Genomic DNA, 14,429 nt, shown 5'->3' with positions numbered 1-14,429 from the left:
GGGAATTATGCCAAGTGAAATTAGTCAGGGAAAGACAAAAATCATATGACTTCACTCATATGAGGGCTTTAAGAGACAAAACAGGGGAACATAAGGGAAGGGAAACAAAAATAATATAAAAACATGGAGGGGACAAAACATAAGAGACTCATAAATATGGAGAACAAACTGAGGGTTACTGGAGGGGTTGTGGGGGGGGGGATGGGGTAAATGGGTAAGGGCCATTAAGGAATCTACTCCTGAAATCATTGTTTCACTATATGCTAACTAATTTGGATGTAAATTTAAAAAAATTAAAAAAATTAAAAAAAAACAGTTAAACATCAAAATGCTATAAGAAACAACAGTCTCAGCAAGTAACATAGGGAGTGGGAGGGGCCTATTCAGAGTGAGCATTCACTTTGGTAGCTTTGGGGGCTCTCAGAAATGTCTGACAAGGGTCAGGTTGGAATCAAATTCTCCTGGAGCTCTGCAGGTCATATTCCTTATAGCAGTGATTACATCATTGGAGGAGATACAAATGTAAATGGGTCTGAAAGTCTGTATAGCCTTAATGAAACACAGGGAGCAAAAGCACAGAAATGGAACATGTGTTACACAGACACTGACCATGTGTCCGTGTGAGCACCTAGAGGTGATCACCACACCCAGGTCTGCACAGAGAGGGGAGAAGGCAGTCAACAGAGGCATTAGAAGGGAGTATTTGTAGCAAAAACTTACATGCTTGTTTGAAGCAGGAAAGAAAATTATCTTCCTAAAGAGATGACTTGAACTCACACTACTCCCCTTAAGGTTGGATTTATTCACCTGAGGTTTTATAGGACCATTTGAAAGGAAAGGAATTGAACAGGGTCTGTCTGCACTTTCACTTTGCTCAAGGTCATCAGATGTCAGTATTGTCCTCAGCCGGGGCGTACTCAACAGTATGGTTATTGCTGCCAGAAAAATAGTCCCTTGGTTCTTTGTTTATTTGTTTGTTTTAAGTTTTACTTGAGAGAGACAGAGGCTGCATGAGGGGGGAGGAGCAGAGAGAGAGAGAGGGAGAGAGAGAAGCGCAAGTAGGCTCCATGTTGTCCGCACAGAGCCTGTGGAGGGGCTTGAACTAAAGAAATGTGACTTCATGACCTGAGCCAAAAACCAAGAGTCAGGACACTTAACTGACTGAGCCACCCAGGTGCCCTGGTTTTTTGTTATATGCTAGTGACTATATTACCATGCCTGCTGTTTTTAGCCAGCAGGACATGTAGCTGAGCTAACCTCCCAAGCCCTAGTTTATCTGCACCCTACTTAATTCCAGTTGTTGGATTGCCAGAAATTATGCAGCCTCATTCACTACTTCCTCCTTCTTGCCTCTCTTGCCTGGATTGGCTCCTCTCACCTTCCTAGCTCCTGCTGTCTTTCCTTCCACCCTTTGGAGCCTGACCTTTGAATACCGCTGTGGGCCACCCGCGGCAGAGACAGGTTGCTTCCCTTTTGGAATCCACCCCAGCTGGGGAGAAGCCCTTTCCTCCAAGTTCAGATGAATGTCAGTGCTTCTGCATCACCGTATCTATGAAACACTCTTTCCATTCATGTGGAATATTTATCTGTTTCTATAAGATCTTGGTTGAAAATGAAGATTATCATTAATTTTGAGCCAGTCTCTTAGAGAATCTATAGGTGTCCTGTAATACTTTCAAGAGTAAAACTAAGCAAAAAGACAGGTGGTCTGTATCCTGCAAAGTTAGGGTGTGCCTCAGAGGGAGGGGGAAGTTAAAATGTTTGTATTTTTTTTTTAATTTTTTTTAACGTTTATTTATTTTTGAGACAGAGAGAGACAGAGCATGAACAGGGGAGGGGCAGAGAGAGAGGGAGACACAGAATCGGAAGCAGGCTCCAGGCTCTGAGCCATCAGCCCAGAGCCCGATGCGGGGCTCGAACTCACGGACCGCGAGATCGTGACCTGAGCTGAAGTTGGATGCTTAACCGACTGAGCCACCCAGGCGCCCCAAAATGTTTGTATTTTTTAAAAAATGTGATAGAGGGCTGTAATTCTTCCATGGCTCTTGAGGGTGCATTTTTGAAAGGGACTAGTGATGGGTGGCTGAGAGATGGCCTGTCTTATGACTTCTCTTTCAGAAGAAAATTAATGTTAATTAATGTTTTCTGGACTCTTAGCACTCATACCCCACATTTCTTGTACTTTAAAAAAGTTTTGTAGGGCACCTAGGTGGCTCAGTCAGTTAAGCATCTGACTCTTGATTTCGGCTCAGGTCATGATCTCACAGTTCATGGGTTCAAGCCCCGCATCCTCCTCTCTGCTGTCAGCACAGAGCCCCCTTCAGATCCTTTGGACCCCCAGCCCCTCCCCCACTGGTTCTCTCTCTCTCTCTCTCTCTCTCTCTCTCACTCTCTCTCTCTCTCTCTCAAAAATAATAAATAAACTTTAAAATGTTTTGCAAGAATGCAAACCACTTCACTACACAAAGGAAAATGTCTTTTACGAGTTGTATTTATTTTAATGTTTATAAGCAACTAGCAACTAAAGATGCCAGCTAAGGTACACAGAACTTTGTTTTGAGCTCTCAAGTGACTTAGGCAGAGCTTTGTTAGCTGTTGCCTTGTAAGTACATTGTGAGATGATATTTAAAACTAAATAAAGGAGATGTTGCACAGTTTCGAACCCCAACAATTAAAATGGTCCCATTTTTAGTAGAGATGGGAGAATCTATATAACTGACTATTTGAATGTTACATAAAAAGGGGAGGAATCAGAGATTACTTCTAATTTGTTTAGGTATAAATTTGATGAGGATGTGTTGGTTCAAGCCAACATAATACAGTTGTAATCAGAATAAAATAAAACAATTGTAATCAGAGTAAACTCATCTGTTTTGCGGATACCAACTCCATAGCTTTATACCCAGTGCTTGGTAATTGTAAGCACTTAGACCTTGTTTGTAATGTATTTAGAGGGACAAAGTGTTGTATTGGTTGTTCTATACCTAAATGAGACTCCAGAGAAACATACATTTATCTGAGGGCAGAACATTGGATTTAGTGATGGAAAATTGTAGATCTGCTCAAGTTCACGGTACCTGATCAATGACCTTATTTCTGTTGTTTATTCAACTTAATGCATTGGAGCATTACTCAGGGTAGTTGAAGCGATTTCATGAGAAGGTTGGTTGGTAATATGCAGGATTTAAGAATTCTTCATATGATCCAGTAAATATTTTTTCCACTTCTAGTACTTTCTTCATTTTATTTGTTACACTTAAATTAAATACAGCTGAAGTTAATTTTGGTGTAAGGAGTGAAGTAGAGCTCCAAGTTTTCTTTTTCCTTCCAAATTGCTAGCCGGTTATCTCAAAACCATTTAATGATTAAGAATGTAATTTAAAAATGTGCATGTGCCCAAAAAGCTATTAAAAAGTAAATACTATTGCAATCTTGGGAAAAAATGTGGCATGGGTTTCTGTTTGCAGATGGTTTTATTCCAATTAAGATGAATTCAGGGATGAAGGAAGACTTGTAAAAGAAACAAATTCAGGAACTAGTAAGAGACACTCTTACCTACACAAAAATTTCAGTGAAGGAGCTGGATTGAAGATGCTAGGAATCAAGTGGTTTGTATCAGAATTGCAGATATAATAAAAATATTTTGAGATGTATACGGAAGGAAAGGTACTTACTGCAGCACTGGCTGTAATGCTGCCTGGTTTCTTGAGCAGCTGCAAACCTCTGGAGTCCTTGCTGTGAGAATCAAATCAGTCATGGCCCCAAATCTTGTTACAGGCAGCCAGAAACAATCCTGACTGGTCCACTACGTTTTTTTTTTTCCGTGTGTTTCTCCGTCTCGACTTTTTACTTTATATTTTCATTTAGCTTGGATTCCATTTAAAATTTTAAAACTGTTACTAGAAATAAAGAATATTTTAGGGGTGCCTGGGTGGCTCAGTCAGTTAAATGTCCGACTTCAGGTCATGATCTCACAGTTTGTGAGTTTGAGCCCCATGCTGGGCTCTCTGCTGTCAGGACAGAGCCCTCTTTGGATCCTCTGTTCTCCTCTCTCTCTGCCCCTCCCCTCTCGGCCTCTCTCCCTCTCTCTTAAAAATAAGTAAACATTAAAAAAAAAAAAAAGAAATAAAGAATATTTTGAATGTTGGACAGCTAAGGAAAAAAATGACAATAATCAAGAGAGTAAAGAACTTACTGGAAATATAATAATGATTTCAGAAATATAATTTGCATAACAATAGTTGTTTTATTATCATCAAGATGTTAAGTAGTTGAACAGTCTACACTTTATTTTTATAACAAAGAGACAAATAACCGTAAAAGAGATGATTTTAGTATTTTATTGTTATTATTATTTTTTTTAAAAGCAACTTCCAGAGTTTGTCATTGTGCAGGGTTAGCCCAGTCTCTTATAGCATAGTACAGTGATAACTCATTTTTTATAACAATGACTCACTGGAGATCCATAACTGTGTTCTGAATTATCACAGAAAGGAGAAAGAATTAGAGGAAGAGTTTAATGTTAAGTGTATTTAAAAAAATCATATTCTAATTGTTTTAAATTGGTTATCCAAGTATGATAATATAGTAGAGCTCAGATAACTAGAAAAGGCAATTGACTAGAACACCTCATTCCCATCTTGTGTGCATTAACAGGTGTTTCACTGCATATATCTTTATATAGTTTGCAAGCTAATTCAACCCATTTTACACAGCATTAATTGTTTTTATTGAGTTGGCATTGGGCTGAAACTTGCTCACTATCTCATAATAATTATTATTTTTTTCCTAGTTCTTTGATAGGTTTTTTTCTCATCTGACAGTGTTTGGACTCTAGTGTTTATGAGACATTAAAATCATCTCTGCCCATTTTAGTGATATTTACAATGAAGTTACCCATGGCCAGATATCCAAGACTATTAATTAATTTGTCCACCAGCTCTGTTCTTGATCTTGGTAAAACAGAGAACTTTTCCAGTCTCACTGGAATACGTGCAAAGCTCCAGGCCAGAAACTGCTTGTGAGCTGGTCTTCAAAAGAGGGGACCACGAAACTCAAGGTCCTTATTAATGCTGTGCAAACAAGGGTCTCGTCATTTCGGTAACTATTTGTACATTTCAAAAAGCAATACAGTCATGGGAAAAACCAACAAGCACAGCTTGGTAGAATAACCTGCCATGAAATATCATTGGCTTTATAATAATTTACTACAACTGTTCTTTTTTATTCACACTGGATAGGAAATGCTTCCATCTAACACATGGAATACGAATATATACAACAAAAAGTTGGCTTTTATTAAAAAAAAAACTTCACAAGGACAATAACATGGGGGTTGAAACAATAGTTTTGTGCAGTTTCCTGATCACAATCATATGTCTGCTGCCTTTGACAGGGAATGATACAAGTACTGATAGATTTTATAAACCAGTTAAAGAATTTTCTTGTCTGATCACAATCATATGTCTGCTGCCTTTGACAGGGAATGACACAAGTACTGATAGATTTTATAAACCAGTTAAAGAATTTTCTTGTCTGTACTAGCCTACTATTGCCTTGTTCATACAGTCTAGAAGTTTCACCTTCTTAACTGTAATTCTAAATGAGTAGGGATGACATGATGAGTCAGTTTGAAGGACAAACCCTGCTAATCCTCTTCAAAATCATCATATATTTGCAGTTCCCTATTCATCAAAAAGTTCACCAAAACATTGTGGAAACTGCACAGGGCTTCTGACTGATGTGCTGTTGAGATCCTGAATGATGCCCGCCATCTTGTTGTATGACGTCAGCATCTTGGCTTGAACTTTCTTATGGCCGCAGTGAGTCATGGGGCTAGTGGTGGGGGGTGGACCGTTTTGTACTGCCAGCAGTCAAAACAGTTGCCATGGGCTCAACGTCTCTACGCTGTGAGCCTGGGGAACCCATTCTCCTATGGAATGGTTTTCTGGAGTCCAGCAATGTCACTGCAAGTGGCTGAGACATTCTGGCCCCTGCTTCATGAGGGACTATACTAAAGAAGAAGCCTAGTGTTCTAAAAATAGATAATATAGGCCAGGTTGAGGGGGTGCCAAAGGGAGGTTGCTTTCATAAGTCCTGGAAACCATATCTGATTTTCGCTCTAGACGATGGCTGGGAGATTCTTCGGAAGTGGCAGGTCAGGAGAAGGGCTGGTCTGAAGTACACTTGGAGAAGTGTCAGTTTGGCATTGGCACTGCAGATTTAGTGCGTATGGCCCCCCAATAAGGCACTCTGCCTAGATCTATTTTCCCCCAACTGTACCTTTGCTGCCCAAGAGTTCCCCATTTCTCCATGCAATTCCTGTTTGTTTCTGATTTCTAAAGCAGGGATGGAAAATAGGGCTCATCTCTCTCTCAATTCTGACTGATGAATGGAGGCTCTTTGTAGTTGTGATCTGAGGACTGTTGAAGAAATTGTTGGGCTTCATGGATAGTGCTGTGATTGATAAGTAATGTCTGCCATATCTACAATGTCTACAAGAACTGGTGTTTATGGAATGCCTACCAGGTCCTTATGTCTCTAAGTACGGTCCAAGAATCAGGCTGGCTTGATGGGTTCTTAAAGGATCTTTGGAGACCATAACCCAAAGTGCTAGGTTCATATTTATTTTATATTCTGCTTTGTTCCAGAAAAGATTTAAGTCTTTGAGCACTTTGGGAGAGGAATTTTAAGACCTGTGGGAAGCTGGAGGGGAAGATAATTTTGAATAGGATTGTATAGGAGGTGCTCAACAATGGCCCTCTGTTTTTACCCTGGTTGATGAAGCCCAATGTTTACAAAGTGATTATAGGATTTACTTATGACAACAGATTCAGAAAGACTTGGAGGAATGGGGTGGATCCCAGGCCTGGTGGGAATTTCAGGCAGAACATCTAGTGTATTCCTCCTGGGTTGATAGCTGATATTTATGAGAATGTTGAAAAGCCAAGGAGAAATATATTTACATCTACACATACATGACTTTTTTGGTGGTTAATTAAAGCATGTGGGGATGGTTTCCATATTATGTTAGGACCCTTGTCTCTCAGCTGGAATAGAAGTCTCTGGTACACAACTTTACCAAAAAAGAAAGAAAAAAAAAAACCCAGCAAAATTGTATGGTAGGCGCTAGTGACACCATTTTGGGAAGATCAACTCATGTTTGTCTCTAAAAAATGGGATCAGTCACTTCTTCGTATCTTAAGTGATTTAAACTGAAGCCAAATCTTGGTTTTTAAGATGAATAATTAACAGGTTGCTCTTCAACAATGCCATGTCTGTTGATTTAGCGGACCATGTCGGGCCAAAGCCAGCCACCTCTAGCTGCTGATGGCCTGTGGGTTTTAGAAACTGTCTGATGCTCTCATCAGTACTCTCCTTTCAATGCACACACCTGATTTCACTTACACAGCAACGTGGCAACATACCTTTTTCCATCTGTAAACACCTGCTCTCTCCCTCACTTGGAAACTGGGAGAATTTGAAAGTAAAATAAGGCATATGTTTTTATTCCTCTGCAAATCCCAGGCGAACATGCTTTTGTTCAGATACCTGTCAGATACCTGTCTGATGTTGAGTTTCTTGCCACAATGGAGAACCCAAGCTTTTCCCAAAGTTGTAGGCAAAGGGTTTTCACTTTCTTGGGCGAGGGTTCCTTGGTTCCTAGGCCAAGGGTCCAGGGTCAAGTGATGGAGGTGGAGTGGAGGAGGGAAGGCAGCATTTAGAAACCCAGCAGTGTTATTTCTCATCCATCCGACTCTGCATTTCACCCTCAGAGAAATGATTTTCTTATTGGTCTCCATGAGACACAATCCCATTTAGAGCATCTCAGCAGTTTCACTGTCTCTGGAACCTTCTAGAGGTGATGGCTGGCTGGCTATAATTGTGACTGTAGTTGCCTCATCATTTGTTTAGAGGCATTTCAAAATTTCTCTTTCTTTCTGCTGATCACAATTGTCGATGTATTGGCATTACAAACCAATTTTTAAGGTGTGTGAAGATCAGTGGGCTTTATCACCACTCATTTCCAAAGCAGAAGCCTCCCCTAACTGGAAAGACTTATTCTAACACCACAGAGGAGCCTCCTCCCCAAAGTTTCTAAGAGCCCAGAGCATGAACTTTGGGTTCTAGACAGAAGGCCTGGGAGGAGGTCGGGAGGGGGGTGGCGCCCTGTTGGGAGGTGGAGCTTGAGGAGGAGGGGGAAGGGTAGAAGGTGGGGATGGAATTGGAGGGGTGGGAGCACTGGGGGGTGGGGGAGGGCAGTGGGGAGCAGGGGGTGGGGGCGTGTAAATGGGGGCAGGAGGCGGCGAGGTGGTGTGGTAGGCGTTGTTGAGGGGGTACTTGGCGGGCTGATTGTTCTTGACTCTGGTGAAGTTGATACAGCGCCCCTGTAAGAGAATCAGAGAGAAGGATGTGAGCTGATGCTTGCTATTTGGAGCAGGGCAGCTGGGAAGCACGGTGGGCAGCTTGAAAGAAATATGTAGAAAGCAGACGCGATGTTTATGGCAGTGCTCTTCTGGCATACCATAGAGCTTGACAACAAATTTCTTCTTTCTGTGTAAAATTGTTTGTCAAAATTCATTTTCTTGGAGTCTCTCTCTCAAAGAGGAAGAAGAGAAGGGGACTGACCTTAACTAGGTTGGATGCATGGGGTCAAGCTATGTACAGAGGTTATCAAATTTAATCTCTTCAATAGCCTTGCCAGCCAGGTACCTTTATCATATGTTCCATTTCATAGATGGGGAAACTGAGGCTCAAAAAGATGAAATCATTTTCCCGAGGCCACACAACCAGGAAGAGGTGGGGTTGGTGACTGGAATCCCTGATAGGCTCCAGAACCTCTCTTCTTCCTGCCACACTTTAATGTCTTCTAAGGAGGGTTCCCTAATTTTTTTTAAATGAAAGGAACTTGTTTCAACTGATTTCAGTTACACTTCTGGAGGCAGTAGAAGGCTAACAACACGAGCTTCTCCTATACTATACTTCAAGGGTGCTGAATCAATCTGTGATCTGCATTGTCACCAATATGGCAAACTGGGGTGATTCTCAGGGGCACTCATGCATTTGTCTCTCCTCATCAACATCTGCTCCCTTCAACCATTCGTGCTGGGTAGTAAATTAAGGAGGCAGCTCTCCCTACTGATGTGAATAGGACCCCAGTCGATACAGCTTCTCCCTCCATGCCCCTGCCTTCTCCAAAGCTCTGTAATGAACAATTTATCCTCCCCTTGCTCTGGTTGAGGCAGTCCCTCTTCTTCCAGATGCTGCTGCACCTGCTCAGGCACCCTTATGTTCTGGGGACATTTTATTGCAAAGCACACATCTACCTTGAATTCTACTTTTCTCACCATCCTTCCTGGGCACCTGACTGGACAATGCAGAGAAGATACCCAGAACCCCTACAGCAGCCTTTAGAGAGTCCAGAATCTGCAGCCAGTCCTATGTAATTCTCCTCTGTGATGTCACCTCTTGGCGCTTCAAAGTTAGTCCTGCACTCCCTGCACCCCCAACAGATGACGTTCTCCTTCTGGTGCCTGTGCGCCCTTCACTTTTCCCATCAGAACCTCCTGGACTGCCTGGACAGGCTGTGGACCACTTTGGGGTCCTAGCCTCCCTTCAAACTTCCTGTGCCTACAGGGCATTTTATTGTCCCCTCAACTGTGTCTCCCGGATGCCTACAGAATCTTGCCACACGGAAGCTGAGGCAGGGGGGCACATGCCTTTGAGGCTGCCCTGTCCCTTTCTCCCTCTCCTGCTCACCCTAACCCCATACAGCTCTACACTGGGGCTGTGGCTGGCGTGTGGGTTTTTCCCCCGGCTTCACCCTCCAGGATGGATGCCCATCCTGTGGCATCTGCCCCATAGGATATGTCCAGAGAGGCTGGAGTTTCCCTTTTCAGGCCTTTAGAAGAAGGTTCGAGGGGGAATGAAGAGGGTGAGTCTGGAATTTAAGGCTCAGTCACCTGTAGGAGGCACAAGTGTGTGATTTGAGACCTGGCTCAGACTGAGAGTCACAGCAGGGACGTGATGCATGTTTGTCGGAGGTGTGGGGCTGAGCAAACCTTGCCTTACATGTGCACACCCCACTCATCCAAGTCCTAAGTCAGTCCCTTCCCCCACCGCCCCATCTTTTCTTGATGACTCCAGCCTCCATGTGTCCTTTGCTTCCCTCCCTGCATTCTCTAGTTACAGTCTATGCCACATGCAGAAGCCTACAAACTCTAGTTGTTTGGTTGGTAAATGCCTTACCTTCCTGACTAGATGAGAAACTTCTGGAAGGCAGCATCCTTGTTCTGCACACTGTTGCTCCACTATTGGTTTAGGAATTATAATGCCATATTTAGATGCTGGCACCCATTTTCTGTGAGCTTCCATTTCATGAGCTTAAACCAGGACCTAACCTTGTTAGGTTCTGATTGGGAGCCCACTAACTGCAGAAAATAAGTTCCCATCTTCTCTTGGCATTACCCAGAACTCCCAGATCAATGCCAAGCTTTCACAAGTTAGGTTGACTTTGTAACCCAGGCTGTAAAGTCCTAGTTGTCCAAGCAACCCTCTCTAACAGCTGTTAAAAAAAAAAAAAGAGAGAGAGAAACAACAGGCTCCAAATGGAGTCACTTGTGCTAAGCCCCATGTCCACAAACTAAGACTCAATATCTAGGCTAATTGCAGTTTCAAACTTTCCTAGAAATGTAATCTTAAACCAGTCAATCTGGGATTTCCTGGTTAGCATTAATGAGGTAATATGCCTGATAGACCCCTTTGTCCCCCAAAGAAATATGAAGTAACCCACTCTTTCCCTGTCCCTATCCCTGCCTGCTTCTGCCTATAAAAGTCTCCCATTTAGTACAGCTTCTCGGAGCTCCTTTCTGTTTGCTACATGTGATGCAGCCTGATTCACGAATTGTTAAATAAAGCCAATGAGATATTTAAATTTTATTCACTTGAATTTTATTTTTTTTAGCACAGCTTTATAAATCTAAGCCTTGGGAATAGTTTATTTATAATTCTGGATAAAGCTCTTTCCTTCAAGAATGTTAAAGTCCTAATGATTACCATCTGTGATAAATTCCTGTAATGGACAACTCAGAGTTGGGATTTACTGTACTACATATTCTGCCCTTTGTTCCTAGACATGCTAAGTCAGATAAAGAGACTCGAGAGATTCATTTCCTCTAAAGACGAAGGAAACTTCTGGTCCTGAAGATGGTGCTGCTGGTGCCTGGGGTCAAGTCCCCATAAGGCTTCAGTTTTCCCTAAGGGCTGGCCATCCCACAACTCCCTTCCTCCATTTAGGGGTCAGTGATGGGGGAGGGGCTGTGGTAGATCAAGGAAGCATGTTAATTCAGAGGCCTATTTACTTATTTCACACACTGTAATGCTAATACATTTACCAGAGGCTATTTTGTCCAAAGACAAAATCAGGAGCTCCCTGCCTTCTTCTACCAATACTTCTGTTCATAACCCAGATTAGGATCCCCAGATGTCTTCAAAAAGGTGGGAAAGGATCCACAGAATAAAAGATGGCCCCTCACATCTATCTGTGGGCTGTAGGGGTGAGGGTTGGAGTGAAATGGGAGAAAGACCTCCCTAGGTCAGCCCCATCAGCTGCCGCCATGGCCTCTTGGCCATAGCAACAGAAGGATGGGGTGGGATGAGGAGGGAGAGAGGCAAGAAGCCCCTTTCCTGTGGTCAGTACCAGTCCAGGGGTGCACCCATGGGTCTCCTGCTCCAGAGCACTAGGCTGTGGTTCATTAGAGACCCCAGTCCATTAGGGCTGAGCACAGAAGCCCAGAGCTCTTAGCGAGCAGCTGGAGCAGGGCGGGGGGCAAGCTCACAATCTCTGCCATGCCCCTGCTGTGTGACATTGGGTGGGAATAATAATACTGCTTGCCAGTTAGAGTCATTATGAGGATTAACTTAATCGATGTTGATGAAGGCCTTGGAACAGTGCCTGCCACGTTGAGTTTGTAAATGAAGTTGAGTCTAGATGGAGAAACAGATGCTCAGACACAACAATGACCTTGTCTAGGGTAGGAAGGCCAGGTGGGAGGTAGTATCAGTTTTCTGACTCTTAGTTTAGTGCCTTCTAAGTGAGCTGCAGACTAGAGCCTCAGTACTCCACACCTGGCTTCCATAACAAAACTGGTATACAGGGGAAAAAATGTAGCTTTGGATATATGACCAGAGCAGTCCCCAGAGCCTCCTCTCTTAGGCACTGTCTCTACTTTCCCATTGCACAAAACTCCTGTAACTGATTCTTATAGGACCTCCCACCACGCTTTGCACGCACAGTTGACTGATGATGCATTTACACATACTTATCGTCCTGAAGGAAGGTGCAGACTTGGCATAAACAAATCCTTGGGGTCAGTTACAGTAAGATGCAATTAGGACTTCAGGGAGGGGTGTGGCTACAAATTAAGTTCTTAAAACCTGGAGCCAGAAGAGCCAACACAAACACTGTAACACTTAGACCATATAATTGGTCTAAAGATCAGTTTACACGACATCATTTTTTGCTTGTGAGAAGATAATAGAAAGACCAGATGTTCTCGGTGTCATATATGCCAGCAAATCTGCACCAGTGTTTGCTTCAAAAGGTTGCTAGGACGACCGAAGCTCTCAGTCTGCACACTGGTCTTTGTAACCCTGTTAAATTCTCTGCAGTATTGCTTTTGGGTGGTTTGATTCAGATCCAACATTTGGCTTTGACCTCAGTTTACCTCAGTTTGCTCATTTACAAAGTTATGAGTGCCAATTATTGTCACACGTTAGCAACAAAATACTCTGGTTAAATTCAAAGGAGAAAATGCAGCAATATCTCCTGCTCAGTGGTGGCTTAGCAGGATGCTAGGTGGCTTTTCTCCTAGGCTGGAAAGTTCCATTTTGATACGACTGAATGTAATGGTGTTGAAAGCATTATTAGAATTGTCCAGGCACGTCATTTTTATTCATTATTTTTGCTGTACAGACATGAGACCGAGGGTTCAGGCTTATTTAAATATTGCACCCAAGATGATATGGTGGTAAATGGTTAAAGTGGGATTAAAACCAGCTCTGCTTGCCTTAGGCACTTATCCTCTCTTCACTCCATTATCCTGAATATAGACTAAAAACGCAAATATTTTCTTTCTTTCCTTTTTTTTTTTTTTTTTGCAAATATTTTCTTGATCACTTGTAGACGGTATCACACAACGTACAGCTCTTGGCCAGAAGCCATCAGCTCTTGACATAGCTGTCATTTTAAGGTGCCAGTTTATATATAGGTCCCAACGTGTGGATGAGTGTCTCTGAGGCAGCCTCTGGGTCTTCTCCTCTTGAAATATTTATAGGTTCAAGTTTAAGTTGGTGCTCAACAACTACTGCTTATATCTCTGAGGGTTTCTGAGGTGGAGCAAGCCTTCTTAAAAAGCTCAGATTTTTCCCTGCAGGTTTAGGTTCTCAAGGAATCAAAGCCCCATGAGCTTGCAATTGTTTATTTAGGTCTCCTTAGTCACCCCCTTGTGGTCTCTTTGGGGATCTTTTAGGCTTTTGGGGAAGGGGTGGCAAGAGTCCTATGTGGTCTCCTTGATTTCCACACTAGAAATGTTAACATGCTTTATAACTCCATCAAAATTTGAGTTGCTTTTGAACCTTTTACCCAGATACTTGAATCTGAATTCTTTTGGGGCAGCCAGTTTGCAAGTCTTTTTATACTCCTGAATTTGGCTAACTCTTTGTATTGCATAGTTTTTGGTTCATCATTAGATTTCTAAAATATTTATAAGTTGAAAATTCAAAATTGGGATCTCCATCTTCTGCTCTTTGGTTACTGTGGTAAGGACTCAAGCTTGCCTGTGAGCCCTGAATTTAGTTTGTGGTATGAAAGGGGAGAATGAGAAGAGCTGTGGGCTGATTGTGTGCAAAAGACTTGCCAGTGGTGAGCTCATGTGTGCTGAGTGTTATAAAACATCTGTTTGGGTATCAGGCATGCTCATTGGAGACGGAGCTGGCCTTTGGAGATGGTTAAAAATATGCCATGGCTCCCAGAGATTAAACCAAATAGTTTCCTATGAACAGAGGTCACTTAAGGAAATTGGATTCCACAGGAAGAATACTGAAAGAATCAGATGGAAAAAGTGTAACATGTATGCCAAGTTTCTTCTGACAGATACCTTTTCTCTCCAGCTTAGTTCTTCCATTGATTGTCTTGTATGGAGGTATTTTTTAAGTTACAAATGGATTGGGTTTCCACAGTTTGTTTTAAGTCAGTTGTTTAGAATTAGGAGCATAGTTTCTCACTTAAGTCACTCTTGCAAATGGGGGTTGGTCCTTAGACTAGACCACAAAAGCTCACTGGTGTATTGAAGGCAATTGACGTAATCCTGCTGAAGTTGGTGCTCCAGTGATAAAGGAGACACATGAGTAATGAATGGATGGAGGGCTGG

At 42.5% G+C, this 14,429-nt stretch overlaps 2 protein-coding genes across 2 annotated transcripts in view; one reads left to right on the top strand and one right to left on the bottom strand.

The window, feature by feature from the left end:
- The window catches only part of GKN2 (gastrokine 2), a 307,921-nt gene that overhangs the window by 24,711 nt on the left and 268,781 nt on the right, over nucleotides 1-14,429 (top strand). The gene's annotated exons all lie outside the window — the stretch shown is intronic.
- ANTXR1 (ANTXR cell adhesion molecule 1) overlaps nucleotides 4,327-14,429 on the bottom strand; it is a 218,874-nt gene continuing 208,771 nt past the window's right edge. The window contains exon 18 of the mRNA XM_053890755.1: nucleotides 4,327-8,387. Coding sequence (XP_053746730.1) covers nucleotides 8,127-8,387 — 261 coding nt within the window. The 3' untranslated portion in view covers nucleotides 4,327-8,126. The remainder of the gene's footprint in view (nucleotides 8,388-14,429) is intronic.

The sequence above is a fragment of the Panthera pardus genome, unplaced genomic scaffold (assembly GCF_024362965.1).
Source record: "Panthera pardus isolate Hobbes unplaced genomic scaffold, ASM2436296v1 HiC_scaffold_25, whole genome shotgun sequence".
In the NCBI taxonomy this organism is placed as follows: Eukaryota; Metazoa; Chordata; class Mammalia; order Carnivora; family Felidae; genus Panthera; species Panthera pardus.
The sequence above is the reverse complement of the archived record's forward strand: the minus strand, read 5'-3'. Positions and strand labels throughout refer to the sequence as shown.